At 46.9% G+C, this 27,892-nt stretch overlaps 1 protein-coding gene across 2 annotated transcripts in view; it reads right to left on the reverse strand.

The window, feature by feature from the left end:
• Nucleotides 1-26,983, reverse strand: part of DSP (desmoplakin) — a 43,791-nt gene extending 16,808 nt beyond the window's left edge. The window contains exons 1-11 of one of the 2 annotated variants that reach the window (XM_059076739.2): nt 26,374-26,983; nt 13,930-14,029; nt 12,657-12,805; nt 11,763-11,937; nt 7,775-7,903; nt 6,186-6,236; nt 4,900-5,061; nt 4,276-4,380; nt 2,016-2,111; nt 1,558-1,683; nt 863-1,015 (exon numbers count right to left, since the gene is read on the reverse strand). In XM_059076739.2, the coding sequence (XP_058932722.1) occupies nt 863-1,015; nt 1,558-1,683; nt 2,016-2,111; nt 4,276-4,380; nt 4,900-5,061; nt 6,186-6,236; nt 7,775-7,903; nt 11,763-11,937; nt 12,657-12,805; nt 13,930-14,029; nt 26,374-26,567 (1,440 nt within the window). In that variant the 5' untranslated portion in view covers nt 26,568-26,983. The remainder of the gene's footprint in view (nt 1-862; nt 1,016-1,557; nt 1,684-2,015; nt 2,112-4,275; nt 4,381-4,899; nt 5,062-6,185; nt 6,237-7,774; nt 7,904-11,762; nt 11,938-12,656; nt 12,806-13,929; nt 14,030-26,373) is intronic. The other variant, XM_059076738.2, reaches the window with a different exon arrangement.
• Between the last annotated feature and the right edge of the window lie 909 nt (nt 26,984-27,892).

Genomic DNA, 27,892 nt, shown 5'->3' on the forward strand with positions numbered 1-27,892 from the left:
TGTTTGATATCGTAGATTTCAGGGCGTGGGAGTCACCCGTCTCATTCATTCGCTCTTAAAATTGTTAAATAAAAACAAAAAACTTTTGGTATCAGGTCCCCAGAAAAATAACTTCCTAAAGTAACTCCAGCATCTAAATAGCTTCTTTTCTAAATTAACTCTATATAGCTTCTTAAAATGGGTATTTAAAATATGCCAACTATCTTAACTACTAAAATGTAACAAGTTCAACATGGAGGTATTTCAGTCTCCCTTTAGATTTGTTACTTCTCTCCACCCCAGTTCTAAAACCATTTCTGCATGGTAGAATCAACTCCATTGTTTTATAACGTCCATCTCACCAACTCATCACATTTTTTTTCTTAAGTCCTCCATAATTTTTATAAGAAAATAGAGCTGTGGGAATTACATAAATAATGACTAAAAACAAGTCATCTTTCTATATAAATGTCTGTATTTACCAGAGCCTACAGAACTGATGTGCTCATTTAATGCATAAAATCCGCAATGACATTCCCTTTACATGCAGCATAATGGCCACATTTCTCTCTCTTTTTTTTTTAATTTCAGAAATTTAAAGAGGGATCACAGATGCTAATTGCATATTGGAAGAAAAGAAGGCTTAAGCCTTAAAACAGAATTAGAATAGTTTAAAAATAACTATTGTCCTACTTATTGGCAGCTATCATACAACTCAGAACAAAAATCACTGCATTTTTTCAACAGCTTGCCACTTTGTATACAAAAGAAAGACATTTACTAGGGTGCCCACTGAAACCGAACTTCAATTCTGCCCTGGCCAAAACTCCATCCGTAAAGAAAGGGAAAACTTCGGCAGCATTCTGACTAGCCGAGTACATACCTGGTCCTGTTTGTAGTCACAAAGAGCCCTGACAATAATGGGTTTATTGCTTCTGTAGCCGGGGTTCCGCGGTTTCAGCTGCACAATCCTCTTGGACTTGTTTACCAAGTTCTGCACCTGGCGCTTGTTTTCGAGGATTGTCTCCCATTCTTTCTGCAATTGCAAACAAAATCATACTCGAACATAGATACTCTCTGAAAGCGAGATAAGACCTTCAAATGGCATTACTACAGCTATCATGACATTACAAATTAGATACCGCTGTAGCTACAGAAGCTGTAAAAAGCCACCAGTTCATCTGTCTGCAGGGACCGCAGGGACCTTTCATAAGAAGCCACTACAGAGGCAACACAGCCATGAATCAGGTGGGCGGGAAAGAATATCACTTTGCAAAAAGGCTATGCTGACAACGTGTGAAGTACGCTTTTCCGAAGGGGTTTTCAATGTTAAGTCATCAGCGCTCCCTCCGGTTTTGTTCTGAGCACCCGTAACTACTGAAGCAGAAGTAACGTGCCACAGCAGCTGATCGTGCAAAGAAAGGTATTTTGAGAAAAGCCACTGAAAATGAAGACAGCGCTCGCTTGAGCTTTGGGCACTCGCTGCTCTGTAGAGCAACACAAATGCAGATAATCTGAACCGATTGGGTGGGCGCATTTGTTTTATTCGGGGGTAAGGGCCTGGGTCTGAGACCTTACCTCCAGCGCCTTGATCTGCCCCTGCAGACGCTGCAAGGGCATGCTCTTGTCACACGGGTACTTCTTCCTGACGCAGTCTTGGAGGCCCTTCAGGTAGGCTTCCGTCGACTGGGCCTCTTCAAAAAACTGTTAAGGATGCGGGTGACCCCGTGTCAATTAAAAGCAACTCAATACGCAGCATCACCTAGTATTTCAACGTCAAAGATTATCTATCTTCCCTACGAGTCTATCTGATAGGTGGTTAAAGGAAAGAATTTGAGCAGAAAGTATATTAACTTATGTGAGAGCAAGAGGCTCCTTGAATGATTGGTGACCAATCTCTGCTCCTCTAAACTAAAAACCAATAAACAGTATTCACGCCATAGTGTGAAGATGGTTTTCAGTGCTTTTTCAAACACATTCGGAAGAGAAGCTGTGAAGACCCAAAAGACAATTAAATGATTACGAGGTATAAAAACCTGAAAGTAGGCAGCATTTTCTTTGAGATGAACATCAATGCATTTGGTGATCTGAAGAATCCAGCTCCACTGTGTCTGGAGAGTATCCATATATGCCTGAAACAAGAAAACAGCAGCTGTCTCCACCATTCAGCCATAGAGAGGCATCCATTATTTCATAGATAGGTGAGCCTGAATGAAAACCATGAAGCGTTTTTTAATCTAATTCCAAATCAAGCAAACTTTTTTCTAAAAATTGAAACCAGAATTTCCCAACAGGGAACTCTTGGTATGGTGGACATTAAATTTTAAAACCAATTTTGGGGGCTTCCCTGGTGGCGCAGTGGTTGAGAGTCCGCCTGCCAATGCAGCGGACGAGGGTTCGTGCCCCGGTCCGGGAGGATCCCACGTGCTGCGGAGCGGCTGGGCCCGTGAGCCGTGGCCGCTGAGCCTGCGCGTCCGGAGCCTGTGCTCCGCGACGGGAGGGGCCACAGCGGTGAGAGGCCCGCGTACCGCAAAAAACCCCAAAAACCAAAAAACCACAAAAACCAATTTTGGGAATTCCCTGGCAGTCCAGTGGTTAGGACTCAGCGCTTTCACTGCTGTGGCCCCGGGTTTAATCCCTGGTCGGTGAACTAAGATCCTGCAAGCTGGGTGGCCAAAAAAAAACAAAACAAACCCCCCCCCAAAAAAAACAACTTAAACAAATGTATATAATTAGGAGTATTAGTCAAAATATTCATCCACATGGCATGGCTACTGACCAATCAGAACAGGGATAGCACTGGGGCATCAAGCCCTGTTCCTGTACAGCTGCTAGATCACGCGGAGGTCCAAGGTGAAACAGAGCAGGACACAATGGTCCTTGCCCCCCATGTCCTCAACCTGCCTTTTGTCTGTGGAAGAACTTTAGCCAAAGAATAAGTTTAATCAGAGAAGTGAGAAAATGCAGAAACAAAGGAACAGGCCAACAAGACTAAATAACAATAGTTTATTCATTAAGCTTAGTCAAGGACCTTCAGTTCCTCCTCAAGGGCTATAGATAATATTCTGAACAATACCCTGTGAGCGGTCTAATAGATACTGAAACCCACACCAGGTGGAAGAAGTGAACTACGTGATGACCAGACTGTAGCCACGACATAAGCTGCCACAGTTCCAAGAACTGGCCTCAAGGAAATGGGAGCCGACCGACCCTGGAACTGAAGGCTAACTGTACTTACAACAATCAAGGTGACGCTGATCAGACCACGGCATGACTAATTTCAAGATGACTGTCAGAGATGACTGTGCTGTTTCTACAGGTAGACCCCTACCCCCATCGATAAAAGCTCTTGACCCCTGATTCTTAAGTTGGGGGAGGTGGCCTTTGGACAGGTTGCCGGCATCCAAAATAAAGCAAACTTTCCCTTCCACCAACCTTGCCTCTTTGTTAGCTTTTGAGCAGCAAACAGCTAGACGCCCCCCTACTTTCAGTTACAAAGGTACCTGCCATGAAGAGGGCCTGTGGGGGACGAAGGCGGTGATGCTTACCAACTGATACGGAAATATCTGGATTTTTTTTTAAACAATCAAAATGGTCATACCAGTGCTACCAGCTAATGTCAGCCTTGAGCACAGCCCACAGATGGCAGTCTAGGGCAGAGGTCAGCAAACTACAGCCCAAGGGCCACATCGGGCCACCACCTGCATCTATAAATAAAGTTTCACTGGCACATGGCCACAGCCGTTCATCTACATATGTTGCTATGGTTGCTTTCACACTATATTGGCAGAGTTAATTTCAACAGAGACCAAATGGCCTGCCAGTCTAAAATATTTATTATTTGGTCCTTTCCAGAAAAAGCTTGCCAACCCCTGGTCTAGGGTATTGATAAAATAAACTTGTCATGGCTTTTTTTTTTTTTTTAAAGATGCTGTTGGGGGTAGGAGTTTATTTATTTATTTTTGCTGTGGTGGGTCTTCGTTTCTGTGCGAGGGCTTTCTCTAGTTGTGGAGAGCGGGGGCCACTCTTCATCACGGTACGCGGGCCTCTCACTGTCGCGGCCTCTCTTGTTGCGGAGCACAGGCTCCGGACACGCAGGCTCGGTAGTTGTGGCTCACGGGCCCAGTCGCTCCACGGCACGTGGGATCCTCCCAGACCAGGGCTCGAACCCGTGTCCCCTGCGTCGGCAGGCGGACTCTCAACCACTGCGCCACCAGGGAAGCCCTGTATGGTCTTATTTTTTGAAAAGTGTCCCCTTTTTTCCCCTGAAAAGAATATAAATCTCACGAAGCCCACCTCAATTTTGTCTGAAGCTGGATGCTGACTGAGGACAAGTTGGTCGCTTTCTTGTTTAAGCTTATTGAGCTCTTTTTCCTTAACCTCCAGCTGACTCATGCGTATCTGCGAATAAAAGAAAAACAAGTCCCGTAGAACAAGTCACCGGCAGCCTTCCACCCCTCCCACCATTGTTAAAGGAAGTCAAACACAAGACTGCATTTTGGAAATGAACAATGTCAAAGAACTGCATTATGTGTCCCTCAAGAATCTTCGCATTTTTAAGACCAGAAAGGATGTCTGAGATCATCCAGTAAGCAGCTGAGGCCGGACTGGTGACACGGCTTGTCTGAATTCACCCAGGCGAAGGGACAGAGCTTCAACACATAGTGAGATTTTCTAATTCTCGGTCCTAGGCCACCACACTGCAGTACACACACTCGAGGATGTCTGACGGAGCCAGTCTCACCCTGTCTACTGTCTTCTGAGATGCTAAGCCCTGCACTGCCTCTCTTAAGTCATGGCAAAGCCGTCAGAAAGGAAAGGTGTTTCACGAGCACTCCACCGAGGCGGAATCACAGATGTCAGATGACATGACCAGAGGCGCGTGCGTTCACCACCACCGCGCGACTCCCGGGGGCTTACGGAGAAGGCCTCCTGCTTCTGGGCAATGTCGGTGTTCCTGTCGCTCCAATCGTACAGCAGCTCCTCCTCCTCACAATCATTGATCCACATGATCTCTTGGGACGCGGCCTGAATGATGCTCTGCAGCTGTCGCAGGTGGTCCATCCTCTCAAAGGACGCTTTCTGCACAGGAAGGTCAAAGCAGCGTTAGGACAACAATATGCAAATGACTGCTGCTCCCTGCAGATTTCAGACGAACCCTCGGTGATCCCTTTAACCCACAAAAATCCCAAGGATCAGCCAAATGTTAATCTTTTGCTTTCCCTGATCAGCTGGTAGGTGAAAAGGACCCACCCAAACTTAGGATGAACAAGGGGTCAATTTTATTTTATTTTATTTATTTATTTTTGCGGTACGCGGGCCTCTCACTGCTGCGGCCTCTCCGGTTGCGGAGCGCAGGCTCCGGACGCGCAGGCGCAGCCGCCACGGCTCACGGGCCCAGCCGCTCCGCGGCACGTGGGATCCTCCCGGACCGGGGCACGAACCTGCGTCCCCTGCGTCAGCAGGCGGACTCTCGACCACCGCGCCACCGGGGAAGCCCAAGGGGTCACGTTTAGATTCAAAGAAATAGCCTAATCCAGAAGGGTCTTGATTCAGACACTGGTGTTTGGCTTCAATAATTAGTTTTAGACTATATAGAGAAAATAGATTATTAAAAAAGATAAATCAAGCTTTTTCTGCCCTCTCCCACATCCCCAAAATTCAAGGTGCCATCACCTTGGAAAATAGTTGTGTCACCACTAGCCATGTTATTTAAATAGTACCACTGCCAACAAGGAAATACTGAAAAAGTGAAGACAGGGTGACACAAATAGGCAGCAGAATGGAAATATCTCTTCTTGTGAGTCAAGTAATTGATTCAGTTTGTCATAAAATGGTGATGATGGTCTGATGAACCTGTCTCTAAGGAAAACAAGTCTTATTTTTGCTTATACTTCCTAAAGAGGCTACAGTTCCCAAGTGGAAAAGCTTCATGGCTTTAACTGCAAGTATTTAACAAGTGCTAATTATGTGACACTCAAACTTGCAAAAACTAAGTACTGCCTTCAGAAAAAATTCTTTTCAAATTTCCTTCTAAAGGGAACACAGCAGTAGAAAGCAAATTAGCATCTATAAGGCCCTTGGTATACTTCCAGGCACTTCCTGGGTCCTTACGGATAACGCCAAGCAGGTGCGTTATCCCCAGGTCCACATTTATACAACCGAATTGCACTGAACACAGAGCCTTCAGAAATAAGTCGTCTTACCATCAGGTTTTCATACTCCTCCTCCAACTGGTAGATTGTAGATTTCTCACGCTAGAAGAAGAGCAACAGTGAGTAAAATTATTTAACTCCCCTCGAGGGTTTTTATACAGAAAGAACAGCCCTTCTACATCTCCTTCTGTCAAATACGTACTAACTTCAGATTCCCCGGTGGAAAGAAGAATTTGTTCTATGAAATCTTTCACCCGCAGGGACCTTTCTCAGTTGATTTGGAGGCAAACCTCACTGGCCTGGTGGTGGCATCTCTAAAAGGAAAGGGCTCATCTCCGTCACTTAAAGAATCACTGTTAAACAAACTTTTAAGAGTTTGAAAATATCATTTAGGACTCCTCAGATCTTAGAGAAAAGAGGGAGAGATCTGATACTCAGGTAGACAAAAGTAGGCAAAAAAAAAAAGGTGGAAAAAGTGAGTTTGAGTTTATCTCCAAGGCCAAGTACAAGAGTCAATGATTTAAATGGCACAAATGAACTTATCAATGAAACTGAAACAGACTCACAGCCATAGAGGACAGATCTGTGGTTGCCAAGAGGGAGAGGGGTGGGGGAGGGCTGGACCGGGAGTTTGGGATTAGCAGATGCGAACTACTGTATACACTATGGATAAACAAGGTCCTACTATAGAGCACAGGGAACTCTATTCTAAACATCTTGTGATAAACCATAATGGAAAAGAATATGCAAAAGAATGTATATATTATATATGTATAACTGAGTCACTTTGCTGTACAGTAGAAATTAACCCAACATTGTAAATCAACTATACCTCAATTTTTTTAAAGTCAGTGATTTAAAGTGTAGAGATCGGGTGGAAATCAGGTACTGAAAATCAGATGAATATTTTAGGCTATAATCTTGGACCCAGCTTCAAGTCACTCCTCTCAGCAGAGGAAAAATGTCAGGATGAGACACGATTTCCTTATTAGAAACACAGTTTAATTACCACATAGGAAAGGCTTCACCAAGGACTTCACCAAGGAGTCACTAAAATAAAACTATAGGATTGTCGCATTTTCTCTATTTGAAGAGATGGTCTGCTTTCTGCAGAAAAGCACTCCCACACCTCAAAACATCCATTTACCAGTGGGATAAACGAGTGTGTGTGTGTGCCCTTAGGGTTAGTACAAACTCTAGTAGGTCTTTCTGATTCCACATCCCCATTTATGCAATGGGATTTGAAAAAATTTCCAGGGGAGGATAAATTAGCAGTTTGGGATTAACAGATACACACTACTAGATATAAAACAAGATAACCAACAAGGACCTACTGTACAGCACAGGGAGCTATGCTGAATATTTTGTAACCTAGAAGGGAAAAGAATCTGAAAAAGAACAGATATATATGTATGTATAAACTGAATCATTTTGCTGTACACGTGAAACTAAGACAACACTGTAAATCAACTAACTATACTTCAATTTAAAAAAAAAATGCCAAGATTAAAAAAAAAATTTTCCAGTCCGCTGGGGAAGAAATCACAGACTCACGTTTCAGCCCAAACTTCCTGGGATCAACTAACTACAGCATCCTTCAGTACTCCTGGAAGGCTCTACAATGAAATGTGCCAAAGTACCAGGTCGGCTTTGATCTTGTCCAGCTGCCAGCGGTAGTCGCCGATGGCGTTGTGGATGCTCCTGTGACTGCTGATGTGCTGCTCCACCGAGGCCAGGTCCACGCCCCAGGTTATTCTGTCCATCTCCGCCTGCCAAGGGAGACAGCGTGGGCCCTTCACTTCTGACCCCCTCACCTACAGCATCACCAGGGGTCAGGTACATACACGGGGACACACACAGCTTCCACTCAGATACAACCGAGGCTGTAAACAGTCACATTTTTTTTTTTTTTTTTTTTGGCTGTACGCAGGCCTCTCACTGTCGTGGCCTCTCCCGTCGCGGAGCACAGGCTCCGGACGCGCAGGCGCAGCGGCCACGGCTCACGGGCTCAGCCGCCCCGCGGCACGTGGGATCCTCCCGGACCGGGGCACGAACCCGCGTCCCCTGCATCGTCAGGCGGACTCGCAACTACTGCGCCACCGGGGAAGCCCTGTTTGTTTTGTTTTGTTTTGTTTTTGCTGTACGCGGGCCTCGCACTGTCGTGGCCTCTCCCGTCGCGGAGCACAGGCTCCGGACGCGCAGGCGCAGCGGCCACGGCTCACGGGCCCAGCCGCCCCGCGGCACGTGGGATCCTCCCGGACCGGGGCACGAACCCGCGTCCCCTGCATCGGCAGGCGGACTCTCAACTACTGCGCCACCAGGGAAGCCCATCAGTCAGTATTTTTGAAACGAATAAAACATTTGTAAAGGCTTGGAATTCCCCCAAAGCTCGTGAGGGTTGCCCAACACCGTAAGTTGGGGGTCCCCTCAACTTATTTGTCCGTAGCTCAAGAAGGGCCGAAGAGAGATGATTCCAAAGTGAGATCCTTAAAACCTAGATCATGGCCTCTAAAGAAAAAAAAAAAAAAATCTACCTGTGCACATGCAAGTGGCCTGTGTGTATATACAGCTGTGGGTGCACACCTATGTATGATACCATGTTATAAGATACTGATAGAAGTTTCAATATTCAGTTATTTTTAAATGTACATTAATAATAGTTCATTAAGCTCAGTCAGGTACTACTTCCCAAGCTAAACAGTGGACCCAAGAGAATTTTTCATTGTTTATTTCTTTACATTGTTTTGAGCAATGTAATTTTTGACTCTTTAAATCCAGAATTTAGCGTTGCCTTTCGGGACGCAAAACTCCCTATGACCCATTTCAAAGAGAAGTTACAATATATACCCAATGCCTCAATTCCAATGAACGTTGGTAATATGAAGATTGTGGATTTATGTTAGCTTTTCAAAAATTAAATCTAGGGGCTTCCCTGGTGGCGCAGTGGTTGAGAATCCGCCTGCCGATGCAGGGGACACGGGTTCGTGCCCCGGTCCGGGAAGATCCCACGTGCCGCGGAGCGGCTGGGCCCGTGAGCCATGGCCACTGAGCCTGCGCGTCCGGAGCCTGTGCTCCGCAACGGGAGAGGCCACAACAGTGAGGCCCGCATACCACAAAAAAAAAAAAAAAAAAAAAAATTAAATCTAGCTTTCTAGTTTGAGTCTCCACTACTTCCATTTAAGAATGCCACACAGTAAGAATAAAACATATTATTTCACAAGCTCCGTACTGTGGCGAGTCTATTGTCTTTCTTTTGCATGAGCTCATGTAAATTTCCAAATCACCTGTGTCATCTCTCGGACATGCTGAGGGCAAACATTCCAGACTGCGATTGCAGCAAGAACATAACACACATTGTTCTAAGCCACATCCCTGTTCTCATGTACTTGGCGAGCCTTCAGAAAGGGCAGCCATCAGACAACTGCAAGTTACCCAGGACTCTGACCTTTCTCTCCCGGGGCTCATTTCGACTTTAAAGAAACAAGCGAGTGCACTGGGAAATTAACGAGCTGACCAGACTCCCAATCCCCCCTCTCATTACCAGCCAGGTGTTCGGTATCTGCCCCGTCCATCAGCAGAAACACAGATCAGGGAAACACAACCCTGGCCCAGGAGCTGTGTGACTGCGAGCGGATTGTGCCTCTGGGGACACTTCTCCCTTATCAGCTGGCCCTACAGCTCAGTCCCCTGGGATTGAGAGGAAGAATGCAGGCTATGCTTAGGGGAAGAAGGGATAAGAGGAGAGGGCGCGAGAACCCCAGAGCAAACCAGCAGCAAGTGGTAAAACTGCTTTTAATCCCTTTGAAACCCTGGGGGCTGCCTGATCTGAAAAACAACGCTCATCAGTTGCATCTATAAGTGGGGTGCACCCCACCCCCTCTCCCCAACCACCTGCCATGACAGAAAACTGAGTTCACGTGTTAATGCCATTTTCCAACATTTTAAAATGCTGAGCTGCAAAAGATTCTTACAAAGCTACACCCAACATGAATACAGAAAATGACCAATTATGAGCTGTCGTGTTACAGAACCGTCGGAGTGACTAAGAAGAAACGAGGGAATTGGCCATCTCGTAAGTAATCTGGTTCAAAGGCTGTTTCACCTAACGTGTGTCACTGGCCACTGACCCTCCCCGTGCAGTTCAAGCCCCATGCGCCCGGCCGAGCCTTCTCTGCTGGCTCCACTCCACAGGGACGGAAGTGGCAGCCCTCCCCCACTCCCATCTGAGCAGGGTTTTATTACAGTTCATGCAGAAAAAATTGGCATTTGGCTGTATGTATCTTGTTTTCTTCAATAATATTGCTTTTCAGGGCTATGGGACGTAAGTAAGCTTTGAAGCTCATTTTCTGGCATGGTGCCGAAACATAGTAAATGCCCCAGAAATGTGTGTTCAAAGATTAGAAGGGAATTGGGAAACATGCAAATGGGTTTGTATTTCGGTTTCTGGGATTACAACTGACTCTCCTCCTCTATAAGCCCCACCTTCTTGTAAGTGTTACAGTCTTTATAATACGCGGGAGAAAAGGTTAACTGAATGAATGAACGCACTCAGGAATGTTGAGTTGCGTAAGCCCTCACACTTGCGAAAGAACACCCACAGAAATCTTTAAGTGGCTGAGAAACTTCAGAACCACTGCTAAATTGGTCCAACAAGGAATAAAACCACTATCTCCAGCAACGACAACTCCGTCCTGCACAACCGATCATTCTAACACGCCCACCTCCTCACGAGAAGGACGGTTCATCAGGATCGAGTTTTCGTTACAAAATTCCCATCTACGTTGATTACGGCACATAATTACTACATAAAACAACAAAACAATAATTAGCACTGAAACATCCTTTGCAGAAACTCCAGTTCCGGGGAAAGGCTCAGCACCTCTGGTGGCAGGAGTTCACTTCTCTCCCACATCAGTGATGTCATGGTTGCACAAGACAACTGACACTTCAAAATTATAAAGTTAGGCAACCAACGAGCCCAAACCAGAAGGTCCAGTTTTACTGCGTGTCCAGCTCCTCCAATTTGTTAACATTTGTTTGTTTGTTTTGTTTTTTGCGGTACGCGGGCCTCTCACCGTTGTGGACTCTCCCGTTGCAAAGCACAGGCTCGGGACGCTCAGGCTCGGCGGCCATGGCTCACGGGCCCAGCCGCTCCGCGGCACGTGGGATCTTCCCGGACCGGGGCACGAACCCGCGTCCCCTGCATCGGCAGGCGGACTCTCAACCACTGTGCCACCAGGGAAGCCCTGTTAACATTTTAAATGAACCTCCACAATGTTCCCTTTTTGTCTCTTAAGTACCTCTCAGTAACACCTGAGGAGCTCAGCGATGAAGCTTTTTAGTGCGTAAACTCCCATAACAGAGCTTCCAGCTGTGAACGGTAAGAACTAGATTTTCACAATCTACCAATTCAGTGATACGTGTTCAATATTACCTATGTGATGAAGTACGACTATAAAGCAATGAGGCTGGTTCCCTAAGCCACGAGGGGAAGAAAACAATCCCTGAATTTTCACTTATTCCAAAGTAAAAGAATATGAGGAAAGGCCGAAAACCCCCATCCCGCCAGGTCTGCATTCCTGGCCAGGATCTCTGAGAACCAACCCCCCGCCACCGGAAGCTGCTTACCCTCTGCTGCTGCATCCATCCCAGACATTCGCTGGTGAGGCGCTTGGTGAACTCATCCCCCCCGGAGCCACTGTGGCAGGTGTACCCTCCACCTCCCTTGGAGCTGGCCCTTCGGGCTCGAGGGACACTGATGGCTTTGTAAAGGGCTCGCATTTGCTCCTGGAGCTGCAGCAGTCTGAAAGGAAAGGAAAAGAATCACACCACTGCAGGAAAACAGCCCATGAAACGTGTCCTGGGCAAACGGCTCCCTCTGTGTCAGTACAGAGATCACAAATGTTTTACTCATAGCTTTTTTTTTTTTTTTTTTTCTTGATCACATGCAAAGCCTTAAATATTCTGACGCTCCAAGCCTGAAGCATCACAGCAAGTGTAACTGCCTTTGCCCAAGCTGGCAGCATCCTGTACCTTCTCACAAGTTCCACCCTGGGAATTTCCTAGGCCCATGAGTCCTGGGTAGAGTGTGATCTCAAAATCAGACTACACACCTCTGCTTTAAATGGCATTTTCAACTCTGTGAGTCTCATTTCTGTCTGCATTAAACTGAGCTGGACTTGGTTTCAGACTCTTCAAAGTCAACTGATGTGCCAAAGGTCTTTGCTGCCCCCTAAGTGGAAGCTCAGTGAACACCTCACAGCAAACTCAACTCTTCCAAAGAAGCACGCCCTCTCGGGCAGGTCTGTTTAGTTCTTCGCACGGCAGCTTTGTGATTCCACAAAAGACGAAGGTAGTGGGTTTAGTCAATTCCTATCAGAGACACATAAAGCTGCAAAATACCAAGCAAGGGAGCCCTTCCTGAGGAGCATCTGTGCTTCCTTCAGGGAAGACCTGGGTCAGGGGATTGAGTGCAACTCCACGCTCGCTCTGTGGGCACCACGCTCGCTCTGTGGGCAATACCTTTTCTGATAAACATCACAGGGCTGACCCATCTGCCGCATCTCTCTAATCAAGCTATCGGTGATTTCCATGTGATCGTTGGCCTGGGCAAAGCACTCATCCAATTCTCTGCTCTGAGCCAGTTGGATCCCATCTCCGTACTTCAGTTCCTGCAAGAAAGAAGTCACATGAAGGAAACACATAATACCGGAAAGAAAAGCTTCATGTATATTACTAGAAGCAAAAGCTTCCGCTATAAACTTAAATATTATCAATCCCCTGCCCCGTTCCACGTAAGTGCAAAAAAATCTCTAACTGAAAATTGTCTTATTAATTTGAAATAGGGAGGTAAATTAGGGAGATTCCTTAAGCAAAACGTGTAGACTATATTTTACATTTTCAGATGCCTTTCAAAGCATATTCACAGACTGCTGAGCTTTCCCTTGCTTCAGTGTTAATCGCCTATCTTTCTTATTTTCAAAGGACACTCATCTAACTGTAATTTCACTGTGATACGAACACTGTACCAGATAGGGTCTTTTCTACCCACAAACTGAGCTTTTCCTGCAACTTGTGGGAAATAACTTTTCGGTTCTTAAAAAGAAAACTGTCTAGTTAATGGTATTGAGCCAATCAATTTCCTGGTTTTGATGACGGGTGATACTTAGTGAGATGGCCACCTTTGGGAGGAGCTGGCTGATGGGTACTCAGAAAGTATCATGGATCTCGTGCCTTCTAAGCCTGTTTCAATAAGATCCTAAGCTATCTCTGTAACATCAAGAAATACTGTGAGGCTTTCACGAATGTTACCATTTTCCCTCAATTTTCAATTGCTTATTTATCCATATTTTGTAATGTTTCTCACGTAGAATTATTCTCACAAGATGGTTGCTTTTCCTGACAAAAGACATTAAATTGATGGTGTAGTGTACATCGCAACCCGTGACAACCCAGTGAAACATGTCAGGCTGCATCTCTAGGAAGAGAAAGCATTACAAAATCAGAGAAATGACAACAGGTTGTCGCAGTTCCAAAAGGGTGGCAATCCGCAGCGTAAATATTTGTTGGGAAAAGAACTATGTGAAAACTGGTTCCCACTGTTAAGCCAACATTGCAAGTGGGTTAGGAAGATAGACATCCCGCTCTAGTCTGTTTTGAGAAAAAGCATCTCTAAACGCTAGGAGGGCAGGGGATGAGAATGCACAGGTCAGGGCTATGAGTCTAAGATAACCAGGAGCAAAACCAGGTGCAAAACCAGGTGTGGACAGTACTTTAGGAGAAAAAGAAAGCTTACCGGCTGCACGATCAGCTCGGCCCGCATCAAACAATCTGAGCAGTTCTGCAGAAGCTCCTGGATGGTGTTCTGGTTCTGCCTGGATATCGTTCCGGTTTGACTGATGAGCAAAACACAAAGAAAGAGAATATGAAATTTTTTTTTCAATTTTGAACTACTTTTAAACTTTCAAAAAAGCTGCAAAAACGAGACAAAAACACTTCTTGGGCTTCCCTGGTGGCGCAGTGGTTGAGAATCCGCCTGCCGATGCAGGAGACACGGGTTCGTGCCCCGGTCCGGGAGGATCCCACATGCCGCGGAGCGGCTGGACCCGTGAGCCATGGCCGCTGAGCCTGCGCGTCCGGAGCCTGTGCTCCGCAACGGGAGAGGCCACAACAGTGAGAGGCCCGCATACCGCACACACACAAAACAAACAAACAAACAAACAAAAAAAACACTTCTTTAGGCCCTTCACCCAAATTGCCCACTTGTTCACATTGGTCATGTCTCTTTGTTCCCCTCCCCCCTGTATGTGTGTATATCTATTTATAGTATATACACATTTTTCTGAGCCACTTGAGAACAATCATGCTTCTTTATCTCAAAATATTCCAGCATGTATTTCCTAAGAACAAAGCCAGTCCATTATATAACCACAGTACAATTACCAAAATCAAGACATTTAAAAATGATGGAATACTATTTTCTAATCTACAGAACTTTTTCAAATTGTACTAACCTTCACACCCAAGTTTTTTATTTTATTTTTTCCTGGTGTAAAATCTAATCCAGAAATATTCTTTTGAGTTGTGAAAACACATTTCCAGCATCTTCTCTGTCCCCCCTCTCCCTTCATCCCACATCAATGCCATCACCAGTCCTTCTGGGAAAGGTGGCATCAGACCCAGAACTGCAGGGTTTCATCGACCAGTCTGGCTGAGGACAATTGTAGGAGACGAAAGAAAAGCTTAGGGCTTCCCTGGTGGCGCAGTGGTTGACAATCCGCCTGCCGATGCAGGGGACACGGGTTCGCGTCCCGGTCCGGGAAGATCCCACGTGCCGCGGAGCGGCTGGGCCTGTGAGCCACAGCCACTGAGCCTGTGCTCCGCAATAGGACAGGCCACAACAGTGAGAGGCCCGCGTACCCCTCCCCGCAAAAGAAGAAAAGAAAAGCTTATTCTGCAAAAATATTTTCTTCAACCAGAAAAAGCTGATAATGGTAAAGGAAGAATGGGGTGAAGAAAGTGATGGGAAATTTAAATATCTTTAATGCAAAAAGAAGACACTTTTCCTTTCAGGATGACCCCAGAATATTATCCTGTACAATGATGCTCATCCACATGTGTATTTCAAATGCAGCACTATTCTGGAAGACAGGTAGCAGAAACCTTAAAACGACGGTGGTATTTAAGAAGAATGTTGTAGATATTCTACATTTTAAAGAAAGAGATTATAGAAATTCAGTTTGCTCCAGATACAAGTAAAAAGAGTAATCTACCATAAAACAAGTCTTACTTTTTAATTTGCCACGATACATTATGCTACAGCACAGCCCGCTACGGGTTAGTTTAAGAGAGATTTAAAGCACATTAAATTATTAACGTTCAAGAAAGGCCTTATGAATGTCCTACAAGAAACCTGAGTTCCTCCGGGGCTTCTGAGCTACCAGCCAGGCCGGCTTGAGCTTTCAGATAAGACAGACGCCTGTTCAATGTACTGAGCTTTCTTTTATGTGTGTCTGTGTCGGGAAGGGTGTCTGTGTGCATTTTAAAGAAAGAATTTCCGGACTTCCCTGGTGGCGCAGTGGTTAAGAGTCCGCCTGCCAATGCAGGGGACACGGGTCCTGGGGGTCTTCGAGCCCTGGTCCAGGAAGATCCCACATACAGCGGAGCAACTAAGCCCGTGCACCACAACTACTGAGCACGCGAGCCACAACTACCGAGCCCGTGCACCACAACTACTGGAGCCTGCGTGCCTAGAGCCCGTGCTCCGCAACTAGAGACAGCCTGCGTGCAGCAACGAAGACCCAAAGCAGCCAAAAATAAATAAATTAATTAATTAATTTTAAAAATAAATAATGAAGAAAGAATTTCACTGTTTAAAAAAAACGTTTGGGGCTTCCGTGGTGGCGCAGTGGTTGAGAGTCCGCCTGCCGATGCGGGGGACGTGGGTTCGTGCCCCGGTCCGGGAAGATCCCACGTGCCGCGGAGGGGCTGGGCCCGTGAGTCGTGGCCGCCGAGCCTGCGCGTCCGGAGCCTGTGCTCCGCAACGGGAGAGGCCACAGCAGTGAGAGGCCCGCGTACCGCAAAAAAAACAACAACAACAACAAAAAAAAAAAACAAACAAAACCTTTGAAAAGCACAGGCTGCACTAGGCAGAGATAGGGTAAAATCACAAGAATGTGGGAAACTTGTCCCACCGCCCCTTGATTCTGCCTCATTTCACATCGGAGAGGCGCTTTCTCTCTCTGCCGGCCCGGCTTCCCTGCAAGCCAGCCCCGGCTGAAAGTATGTGGGTGAGAAACCAGCTCTCCTGGGAACCAGTGCCAGATGAGGCCGCAGCTCCTCCAGGCAGGCCCTGGCACTGCCCACCCATCAACACGGGGGCACTGCACCCTCACCCCGCACGAATGCTGCCCTCTCTGCCTGCCACTCAGAATCAGACAGGAAACCTGGCACACTTCTCGGATTGCTGAGATGTTAACAGGACTCCATCCGTTGTCGAAACTTGTGCAAAATTCCACTTGACTTAGAACACTTTCCAAAATGCACCCATTATAGCAGGGAGGAAAGAAATTCAAGAGACAAAGGGAAAAGAAGAAAAAAGAGAGACAAAGGGAGAAATTAAGAAATACAGAAACGTCATTGAGAAGTCTAGGATGGGTAGGTAATTAGGGAGGTCCCGTGTGATTCGATTTGTTTTCTTTAATGAAGGGGCATGAGAGGCCCTTTCTTCTGAAACATTTAGTAATTCTGGTTAGCAGTTGGGTTCAGAGGGTGATTCCCACAGAGAATGCCAGCCCCTTGCATACAAAGGAAAGGACTCTCTCTTAGCACAGTGGAAAGTCAAGAGTTTCTGAAATGATTTAATAACGTGTGCTACTGTGAAAACTTACACAGGGAGTGCTAAGACAGAGGGAGATGGGGAAACTGGGTGAGGGTGTATGAGAACTCCCTCTATCTCTGTAGCTCTTCTATAATCCTAAAATTATTCCAGGATAAAAACGTACAAAAAATAAAAAAGCAGAGAGGCCAAACTTACTTGTGAACGGAAGTTCCAAAGTGCATATACAAGTCTTTTAAAAATGAATTTATGACACTAAATTCATTTGCCAACAAAATATGAAACCCTTCAGCTCTTTTTACCCAACTACTAGAGTAGTTAGTTACATGACACTTAGAAATGAACTAAGGAAAAAGAGATGAGGCAATTAAATGCTGCCTTAAAATATTGGTGGACTTGCACTTAAAAAACAAAAAGGTCAAAAACAAGAACAAAAACACACCAAAACGGTAACTTCATATGCTGTTCATGATACTGAAAAGAATTATTCATGCTTCACTAAAAGGCCTGCCTATGTTCACCATACGTGCCCTTGAGAGCCAGTAAAAGCCTATGTGTTTGCCTTGGCACTTTAGGAATAGATTAACAACTGCACAAAAATCTAATCTTTTTCAAAGTCAAAAGAAAGAAAAGCTAAAGTGTTAGAACAATGTAATGAAGACTCTTTGGTATTGTGATTTGTCTGTAGGAAAGTATGATCTAATTAACCAAATTTCCTTAGGCACAACTTTCCAAGACTGTGTCTGGTCCTTAAAGCAAGATCTACAGATCCGTTTGTCATCCGTAAGAATCTCACTTCAGTCTGAACATCCTTGGGAAACAGACCATCAAATCGAGCAGGTGGAGGGACAACTCAGGCCCCTGAGGTTTATTGACGAGAAAAGAGAATCCACCTTCACATTTCAGCTGGCTTGTCCCCGCCCAGTGAAGGATCCACACAGAACTGACTGTACTTAAATCAAGGAGGAAGTGTCCGTGGAGAGGATTTTGACTCACTAGACATTCACTCAGATGCTGTGCAGTGCTGGACCCTTCAGCAGGAGAGCCAGGAGAGCTTGCTTCAGGGAACACGGGCATTTCGTGTGTCATTCAGAACTTTTTAAGTCAAAAATCATATTTTTTCACATAATTTTAGGTCTTTTGTCTTTTATCTCAGAAATACTCTAGATCTGAGTTTTCTCATCTTTTGGGCTAGGTGCTATCTAAGATTTCCTTAGCTCCTTTGTTCTGTAACTTTATTTTATGAAACCACCAAACTCACTCCTCCTGTTGAAAATAATCCAAAAGTCTATGTTCTGTGTAAAGGTAATGAAGTTTCCTCTTCATACAGTGCAATTTGGGAAAATGCAAAATTCCATCACATAGGAAGAAATCGTTTTAAAATAAATACTAATTTAACAAGCATATAAGGACTTTAAAAATCCCTAGCCTCAAAGAAATTTTCAACACTGGTACATATTGGTATTAGGGGTGCAGAGATTTTAAACCATGTTAGGAATTGAACTAACGAGGTCAGAGTTCAGTTTTTAAGTCCCATTTCAGTGTCACAGAAGATGAAAGAAGTCATGCAAAAAAAAGAAGAAAAGAAAACTCACTTGGGTCAAATCAATCAAAAAATATTGACTTCTAAACAGCTGGCCTTGAAAAAATAACATTTGTCCTTAAAAGTCTTTAACTTTTCTAAAATCCTCTTTTATTTTCAAACTTACGAAGACAAATTATTCGTAAAACAAAGAATCTGCCTACACTTCTTTTGAAAATTCATTCTAAAACTTGTTTAAACAAGTAAGGGTTCCAATAGTTTACATAAGATCCCTTCATCAGAGGCTAAAAGGAAAACATGGTCTGGGCCACATGAACGTGTGAACAGTATTAAAGAGCTTTCGATGTTTTATTTTACTACCTCCAAATAACAGTCTTTTCTTAAAAAAAATAAGACCCCCAAATTAACTGTGAAGCCATTAGTTTCACACTTTTCCCAAGATTATAAGAGACAAAAATACAAGACAAATACTTTGAAGAGAGTCTTGAAGCATTACAAGATATTTTTTAATAGTTACTCTCTTTGTTTTATAAAAGTCATTTTACAATCATCTATGCTGTTCATTAGACACTTGGCCGGTGTCACGTAACTCTGGATTTCTTTTTGTATATACACTGGGTTGGCCAAAAAGTTCGTAAGAGCCTACGGAAAAACCCGAACGAACTTTTTGGCCAACCCAATACTTTCTCTCCCATTGGGTTCCTTCTTTCCTTCCTTCCTCTTTCCTTTGTCCCTTCTCTCTCTCTCTCTCTCTCTCCCACTCTCTCTCTCTTTTTTGTTCATTCCATCAACATAAGGTCCTGGATGTGTGCCGGAAATTATGTCTCACGTGTATTCGGATTCATGGAATAATGACCTTGGAAAAACTCACTGAAGATTTGATGGAAATGATGATAATTATGTAATGCATTAATATTGATCTTAAAACTTATCTGCATTCATATTGATCTAAAACCTATCTGCTGAGCTCCTTACAATGTTTAAAACATGTTCCATATGTTATTTTGAGTTTCTTTAAAAGATCTTAAGTAAAAAGAAAAACATCCATGGAGTTTGTAAAAAAAAAAAAAAAATTTACTTCTTCATTTAAGGACAATACCCTACCTCCAAGACTCACTAAACACATCAGTGGAAATGTCACGTATCAGAAGTTACACACCAAGTGCTTCCGCCTCCATAGAGTTTTCCCGGCACATCTCTGCCCTCCTTCTGCACGAATTATTTACACACCTGTCTGCCCACCCCTGGAGAGCAAAGTCCCACATCTTAGTCACTTTCGACTCCTACATGCACCTAACAACACAGAATTCCTCACCCAGAAGGTCCTCCATGTCTGTTTGTTTGGTTTAGGAAAGTAGAAGAAAAACAAAGGCAAATCAAAGACTGATATGAAGGTATTAGTACTCATTACCCTGATTTCCAAAGCTCAGTCAGGTAGCACATCTACTGCACCCCAATTCCCCACCAATGATAGTAGGCAAAAAAAAAAAAAAAAAAAAGTTTTTTCCATCAATTTTAGGAAGAAGGCCTCCTCTGGGCCTTCATCTTGTCCTCACCCAGGAGCTTTGGAAGCGGTACTCTACACTGCCTTTCCACGTTTGCTATTTTCACAGTTTTTGGTGGCTTGGGGGGCGCCGGGGAGGGCAACCTGATTACAGATCATTAACTTCATAAGGAGTTTGGGGTCCACCCCGTTCTCAGCCACTTCCGGCTGGACAGCCTGTGACTTCGAGCCAAGTTAGTCGACTTGCGGGGCGCCTAGGGTTTCTGCAGGAACACAGCCACCCCTCGGGGCTGGCGTGATGTTGAGAGAAGCTGCCAGTGGGGTCTGTAAAGCCCGGCAGAAACGAAATCCTCGCTGCGAGACCGTTCGTATAGGGGAAGCTGCTGCTGTGACATGATTCTTAGATCTTGCTTTTTTATTTTCCATTTTGTGTTTTTTGCCCCAGTTCATGATTTTGCAGTTTACCCAGTTCATAATTTTAAGGATATCCTGCAGCACATTGGAGGTGGAGTGAGAAGCGAAAACAAGGACAGAAGAAGAAATGATGATTGGGTATTAAGTGTGAGGCATTTGAGACCTTCTCAGGTAATTTTTAATTCCTAAAATTATCTACGAGACCTAAAATAAGGTTTGAGACAATTCAGAGACAGAGATTCATTTTAACTGCACGAAAGACATCTTTTGAAGGGGATAAGAAAATTCAGAAAAAGATGCTTTCCTTTCCTTTATTAAATGGGGATGACTATTTAACACTTACAAATTCAAGGCCAAAACAGGGATTTCTGTTTTGAGTTCCTTCCCTATGTGAAAACTTACATTCACTCTGATGCCTAAAAAAAATCGTTTACAAGTTATCTGGTTACCCACCAAGAGGCCAACTCCTTTTAAATTTTTTGCAGGTACCTTATGGAGCAAGGGATATTACGTTTGCATGTCACACATTTGAATTCCAGGCAAAAACTCAGACCTATGGCCTGCAGCCTCTCACTCTGGTGTCCTCATTTTCATGAAATGTAGATTTCACATTCCTGAGGTCTCTGGAGGTCCTGGACCCTCCCAGCCCAAGGTGTTGGTGGTAAGGTGCACGTGATGGGCTGCCCTGGCATTTTACTGGACGCTGAGGCTTGGGGTCCGTGGGGCAGTGGCTTTAACATCAGAACCACCCCTGCCCATTTTCCCAGGAGGGCCAGAGGGAGAGCGGAGAAAAGCAAAGGGCGGGGCAGCAGGGCCCCAGGCACCAAGACCTCAGGACTGAGGCACTTCTTCTAGAACCTATGAAAAGTCTGGAAAGACTGGTTGGCTGAGGGCTGAGTTAAGACTCCCCGAGACACACCCAAGCCCTCCTCGGCTCCACCTGAAGAAGTCAGCGTGGAGGCATCAGCACTTTTTTGTCTTTCCCAAGACATTTCAGGCACCCAGACAACAATGAAATTACGCCCATGCTTACAGAAAAGGTTAACTACTTGTTGGAAGCTGCTCTGTAGATGCGCCTGACATTTAGTGGGCTTAATGCAGCATCACACCGGCTTCATTCCTCAGCAGATGGAAACTCACCAGGAGCGTGAATGCAAAAAGACAATGGTTATGAAATAAATATTCCCCAGGAATGCAACAATTAAAAAAAGTAAAAACTCCTATTGGATAGAAAAGTTTACAAGGAGAGGTGAATCCTAATAACTAAAGTTAGATCTTTTCTTGCACCATCGTGGTATACTGGATTCACATGCAGCTCAGTTACTAACTTAGCTGCTTGACCTAAGCCAAGTCATCTAACTCCTTTAACCTCAGTTTCCCACCTGTGAAGTGGGAAGTTTGTCGTGAGGCTTGAGATAACAATATACCTGGCACATGGCGGGTGTTTGCCAGGCAATGGTAACTATTATTAACCACTGATGTGATGTTTGTATAAAATATATAACCTACTCAAACTTAATCACTAGGTAAGTGTTACTATCTGCCATACATTAAGCTACACTGAATCTTACTTTGCCATCGTTTCCCAGAAAAATATTTAGAATAACCATTCTGAGTCAGCCAACTCTAAGCCTGTTTTCTCAGACTCCCCCCCCCCCCTTGCCTCTCTGATCCAGTTCTGAGCTGAAGCTGTCACTCCATCACATCCACCTCCTGTCCCACTGCCACCAACCTCGACCAGGCTTTCATCACCTCCCTCCTTCACTGGTACAACTGCTTCCTTAAGGCAACCCCTCCCACACACTGCTGGCCACAGCAATAATCCTACCGCTCCCTGCAACGGTCTTATCTCCCTGCTCCTTCAAAGGAGACCTTCGCTGGCTCACATGAGACCTGCAAGGGCTCCCCTGTGCCTAACCCTAACCCACCACCGTGGATTCGAGGTCTCCCAGGTTCTGGCCCCAGCTCGCCCTTCCTCCTTCCGTCTTACTGTTTCCCCACTTAAGCGAATGCTCCAAAAGAAGACCACTCTCTAGGCCTTGACGTTGCGCCTGCTTTTCCACTTCTCACACCTTTCTCGTGCTCTTCTCTCCTCCGGTGCACTCTCTGCCCACTCTCTTTACCAACTGAAATTCTCCGAAGTCCAATGCAACACCGCTTCCTTTATAGGAAAGTCCTTACTAGTGCCGCCACTACAGATGTTATCTTGTCCCCTTATGAAGCCTCTGAGTCATGGGCACCGCTCCTGTGCATTATCCGTTTGTATTATAGTACTTATGTACTTATCTTCCTCTAAAGAGCACCCGCTCCCTAGAAGTCTTTGTCTTTCCACCTTTGAATCTCCCCGACATCTAACACACAGCAGATGCTCAGGAAATATTGGCTGAATGAATGAATGAATGCATGGACTTGAGCTAATTTCATCCTGTAAGTACAGGGCTGCCCAGTCTCCTACACAAGTACATAGTCTAAACGCAGAGGGAGGAGCCCCTGATTCTCATGCCATCTCGGCCATGGGGGACTCCGGGATTTGGGGCAAGTCTTAATTTGTCTCTAAAGTGGAAAAGCGAGGTTTCCGTCCTCCTCAGGACCCCCTTCCACCCTAAAATTAAATGTAAATGTGCCAGTTTAACCTCATGCGGAGAAACAGGCTTCTTTTAAGAGGTAGTTTAAAGCAAACTTTGAAAGAGGTATCAAATAGTGATCACACACATTTCGCTTTGGAAATCATGAGTTCTGGAGAAATGTAAGCATTACCATTTTATGCACATATTTCTGAGGCTTAGTGACTGTATTTGGCTTGTAATCCTCCTACAAATTCCACACTTTGATCAGCGGAAGATCTAACTGGGGGACTGTGTCACTTGGCCACCAAATTTCACTACAGATTTGTGATTTCTTTTAACTACAGGAATAAGACTAGCGTAATTCTGCCATCATTGAAAACAATATAGCATCTTATACAAGAAAAACCCAGAGTTTAAATTTTCAAAAATAAATATCTTAATTATCAAGCATGAAACATGTACCAAACTTTAAAATATTAAGAAAAGCAGTGGAAGAAGGTAAATAAAGTAGCTGCAGACACCATGCAGGGTAAAACAGACACAAAAGACAGGTGGGGCAAGGAGGGATAACCCGAGTGAGAAATATCAGGTCCTAAACAGTGACAAGTGTTACTCAATAAAGGACAGACAAAGGCAAGAGGCTGTAAAGTCACTTTCAAAGGAAAAATAAGATGTGGGCTCTGTACACGCTCAAATTAGCTTATTTAGGGAAGGGCTAAATACACATATGGATCATTAAAAAAATCACCAATCTGATTCAGCCAATAAAGCGGGAGTTTTAGAAATAAAGGAGTTTAGATGCAACCAGTCGCTTTCATATTGGTTTTTTAGGGGGGTTTGTTTGTTTGTTTTGTCGCTTTAAAAAAAAAAAAAACACCTCTATTTAGAAAAACTTTCGGGCAGAAAAGTGCTTTTAAAATCCTTCATCATCATTCACTTCGCAGAGGGCAGTCGAGTCAGAGATGCCATCCTGCTTCTGCAAAGTGCGTGCCAGGGCCAAACAAATCCTTCCGCACAAGACGCTAGAAACCCCAGGAAAACAGGTGCGGTGCGGCCCCCGACCCTCTCCAGTCAGTCGCCCTTATTTTAAAACGCAGACCGCAGCGTTTTCGGGCTACTGTGTATTGTGCTAACGCTTCGCTTCTAAGGTCAAGCAGCACCAGCGCAGGCCGGGACAGGCCTGGGGAAACTCCAGTACCTGGATCCGGAAAGGACGCCGGCCACATGCTGACTCAAGGCCCCAGCCCGCCGCCCCGCGGCCCTGGCAGCTCGACAGCGACGCGCAGACAAACAACCTCCCTCCAAGTTAGGTAACTTTTCACTTGAGTCTCTTTCCCCTTCCCGGGGAGATGTTAAAACTTGACCGGTTTATCAACAGCCTTTAGGTTGGAAAAACCGAACACAAGTTATGATGCTATACTAGGAGAAAACATCGAGCCTCGCCCAAATTTAACGTTCGGTGAAGAATCCTTATAAACCGGGTATCTTTATGCAGTTCATTAGCCCAGATGTTAATTACAAATTTACTTCTACAAGAAGCCAAGGGAGTGAAATATTCCATTAACAGCCATGTTTATTGTCAACTTCAAACATAGGGACGCTAAGATAACAGAAGCATATTCAAAAAAAAAAAAAAAAAAGGGAACAAAAAACCCAAAAAACCACTTGGTTCATAAATGCAGGAAAGAAGCAACCTTGCAAATTCTGACTTGGATTTAAAAGTGTGGATTCAAAAGCATGCGCTTTTTTTCCAAATACTCCAAGACTGGGAGGGAAAAGTAAAGTTTCGGATTTAGATGGTTGGCCAACTTTTCAAACAAACTTAAAAACCAAAGTGTAAACGAGCAAAAGTTTCTCCCCAGTCTCCCTAATGGTTTGGCATATTTTTCCTGGAAACCCCCAGATGCATTTTGTCCATTAAAGAAAGAGCTCCAAGATTGAGACAATTCTTTGCTAGCTCAAAAAGAGAAAATAAAGTTTCAAGGTGCTCCGGGAAGATAAAGAAATGAATAAATCGAAGCAGAAAGCAGGTTGCAACTCGAGTAGTCCGTCCGGACCTCCAAAACTGCTGGCAAAACAAAAACCCCCTGGAGTGTATTCAGTTTGCTCCTCCCCAGCCTGAGGCCACAAGGCTAGGTCGACAGAGTTCTGGAACGCAGGCCCCTTCCCCTGAAGCCCTACAAGGGAAGGACTTGCAGGGGGCGGGAAAGGGTGGGTGAGAGCCGCGAAATTCTCACGGCTCAAGTGGGAGAGTCCGGCTCCGGGGACCGGGTAAATGTACATTCATTATATTTCTCCACCCGCACCCGAATGACCTCCCCCTCCCCAAGCTGGGTTTCCCGGATGATTCGGAGAGGCAGACCCGGCCCTCTTCCCAGGGCGCCTCCCCGGGGCAGGCGGATCAGGGCGCCCCCAGCATCGCGGGTCGGCCGGCGTGGTACGCGGAGCCTCCTCTCCACGGGCCCCTCTGCCCGCGCTATCCCGCTCAGAGCGCAAGACCCTGCGCCCGCGCTCCGCCACCGAGACACTGAGGCCGTTCCTCGGACGCTTTTTAAAAACCGGGAAACAAAGGGCGCAGGCGCGGGGCCACAGGTGTGCTCGCTGGCGGGGGTTGCCGCGCGGCTGATCCGGGCTGGAGGGACAGGCGGCCGCCCCCGCCGGGAAACTTGGTTTGGGTAGCAGGCGAGGCCGAGGCGGGGCCTTCTCGACCCGCGACCCCGAGCTGCCGGGACGCGCAGCCTCTGCACAAAAGCCCCCGGGTGGCCGAGCAGCCCAGGCGCCGCTGCGGACGTGGTCTCGGGGTGACCACGAACTTGCGATGAGCCACTAGCCACAGCCGAGAGCCGAGTCCACCCTGGCCACCCGACAGGCTGGAGCCCCCGCTCCCCTCGCTGTTTTACTTTTCGTTACAGTTCGAGAGGTTGGGTTTAGTGGTCGCAGCCACGCCCGCCTGACCGCCCACCTGCGGCCCGGGACAAAGGCGATGCCTCGCTGGGGACAGTCCCGAGTACAGCCGGGACCCCCGCCGTCCGCCGCGCCCTGCTTGCACGCTCGCTGGCTGGCCTCGGGCCCCGGCACGCGGGCAGCGAGAAGGGGGCCCGAGTCCCCGCCGGCAGCGAAGGAGACGCTCCTCTGCGGGCTGGCGCACATGCCCACCCGGTCTGCGCGGTGCGCCGGACACTCGGTCTTGCCCCAGCGCGAACAGGAAATGCGTGCATGACCTCGGACAAAGAGACTGTCCCCTTTCTGGACCTGAGCTTCCTCGTCGGTCAGAGGTCGATGGTCCTTCCCCGTCCCAGGGTGCTAGGGGAGTGTAGAGACCCCGCCGCCCCGGCCCACGCACACCGCGCACTCCGGGTCGGCCCGGTACCCACCAGTAGCCGTCCGAGTTCTGGTCGGTGATCGTGCAGCGCCGGGAGTAGTACATCCTGCTGGTGCCCCCGCCGCCGCTGCTGCCGCCCCCGCCCCCGCTGCAGGTCACCTCGCAGCGCAGGTCGGGGCCGGACTCGGCGCGGGTCATGCGGCCCAGGGTGTTGATCCGCGGGTCGGAGCCTCCGTTGCAGCTCATGTTGGCGGGCACTCGGAGCGCCGCTCAGCGCCGAGGCGGACGCGAGGGCGGGCCGGCTCGGAGAGGGCGAGGGGCTCCCAGGAGAGGCCCAAACCGGGGACTGGGCTGGGGGCGCAGAAGGATCGCGAGGACGCGCCTCTCCACCGGGGCCGTTCCGGACACCGCGAGCGCGGCACGGCGGGCGGGCGTCGGGCGCCGGGGACAGCGCCGGGCCGGGAGTGGAAGCGGAGGGCTGCGGCTCTCAGGGCGGCGAGGGCGCAGAGGAGCAGGGCCGTGGCGCGGTGGTGGTGTGGGTCGGCGGGAGCTCGAGTCTCCTCCCCGCTGGCACCCGACGCTGCCGAAGCCACACCTGGCCGCTTTCTTCCCAGGGCGGGGTGCGGCCGCCGCGCCTCCCCGCCCCATCGGGTGTCACCGACGCGCACCGGCCGCCCCTCCCCACCTGCGCCACCGGCCCGCGGCTCCGCCCTCCGCGCCGGGGCCTGAGTAACACGCAAGGGGCGGAGGCCCGGGACCCGCGCGCCCCCAGCGCGCCGCCGGCCGAGGGGTGGGCGTGCGCTGGCCGGGGCGTGCGCTCCGCGCGTTGCCGAAGTAGCCGGGAAAGCAGGGCCCCAGCTTTTGAGGATTTCTGCGGCCCCCGGGTGGAAATAGGCTAAAAAATAAGTCATTCGATTGGACAGTTACTTACTAAACTTTTACTTCTGCTTATCCCAGAAAACGGTGCCAGCCAAGCTTTGGCTAGAAACAGTTGAGGAGAGAATGCTTAGATGATGAGGTTTTGTTTGGAGACTTTTTTTGAATTTTCTTTTATTCCGGTAATTCAGAAAATTGCCTCCGAAGTCCGTTTTCCGACGTGTACAATGATTTTTACCCAGAACCACCGCTTTCTGGAGAAGTCTTCACTGTAAATAACTAATTTCTTTAGCATGAAGATAAAGAGAAATCCACTACAGTCAGTTTCCATGGGGTACCATGAAACTATAAATTGCAGTGTCTTTTATTTTGCCTGGTGATGGTCAGTCATTTTAAACGAGAAATGGCAAAGACTTCCACCCCGGACCGCTTCCAAATTTTATTAAAAAACCTTAGGACCACTCCTCTCTTGCCTGCCCCGAGCACCTTCTCCCCGGACCCATCCCTTTTGAAACAGCTTTTCCCACAAGTTAGTGGTGGTGGCCTTCCTGGGACTTAAGTCTACCTGAGAGCAGCAGAGAACCCTGAACAGAGATCATCCACTGGGTACAGTTGAGTAACTCAGAGCCAGAACATTCCAGCCACCTGATCTAGGGCCCCTCCCAATTAGTGCTGCCTTCGAACAACACCACAGT

Source organism: Kogia breviceps, chromosome 10 (assembly GCF_026419965.1).
Source record: "Kogia breviceps isolate mKogBre1 chromosome 10, mKogBre1 haplotype 1, whole genome shotgun sequence".
Classification (NCBI taxonomy): domain Eukaryota; kingdom Metazoa; phylum Chordata; class Mammalia; order Artiodactyla; family Physeteridae; genus Kogia; species Kogia breviceps.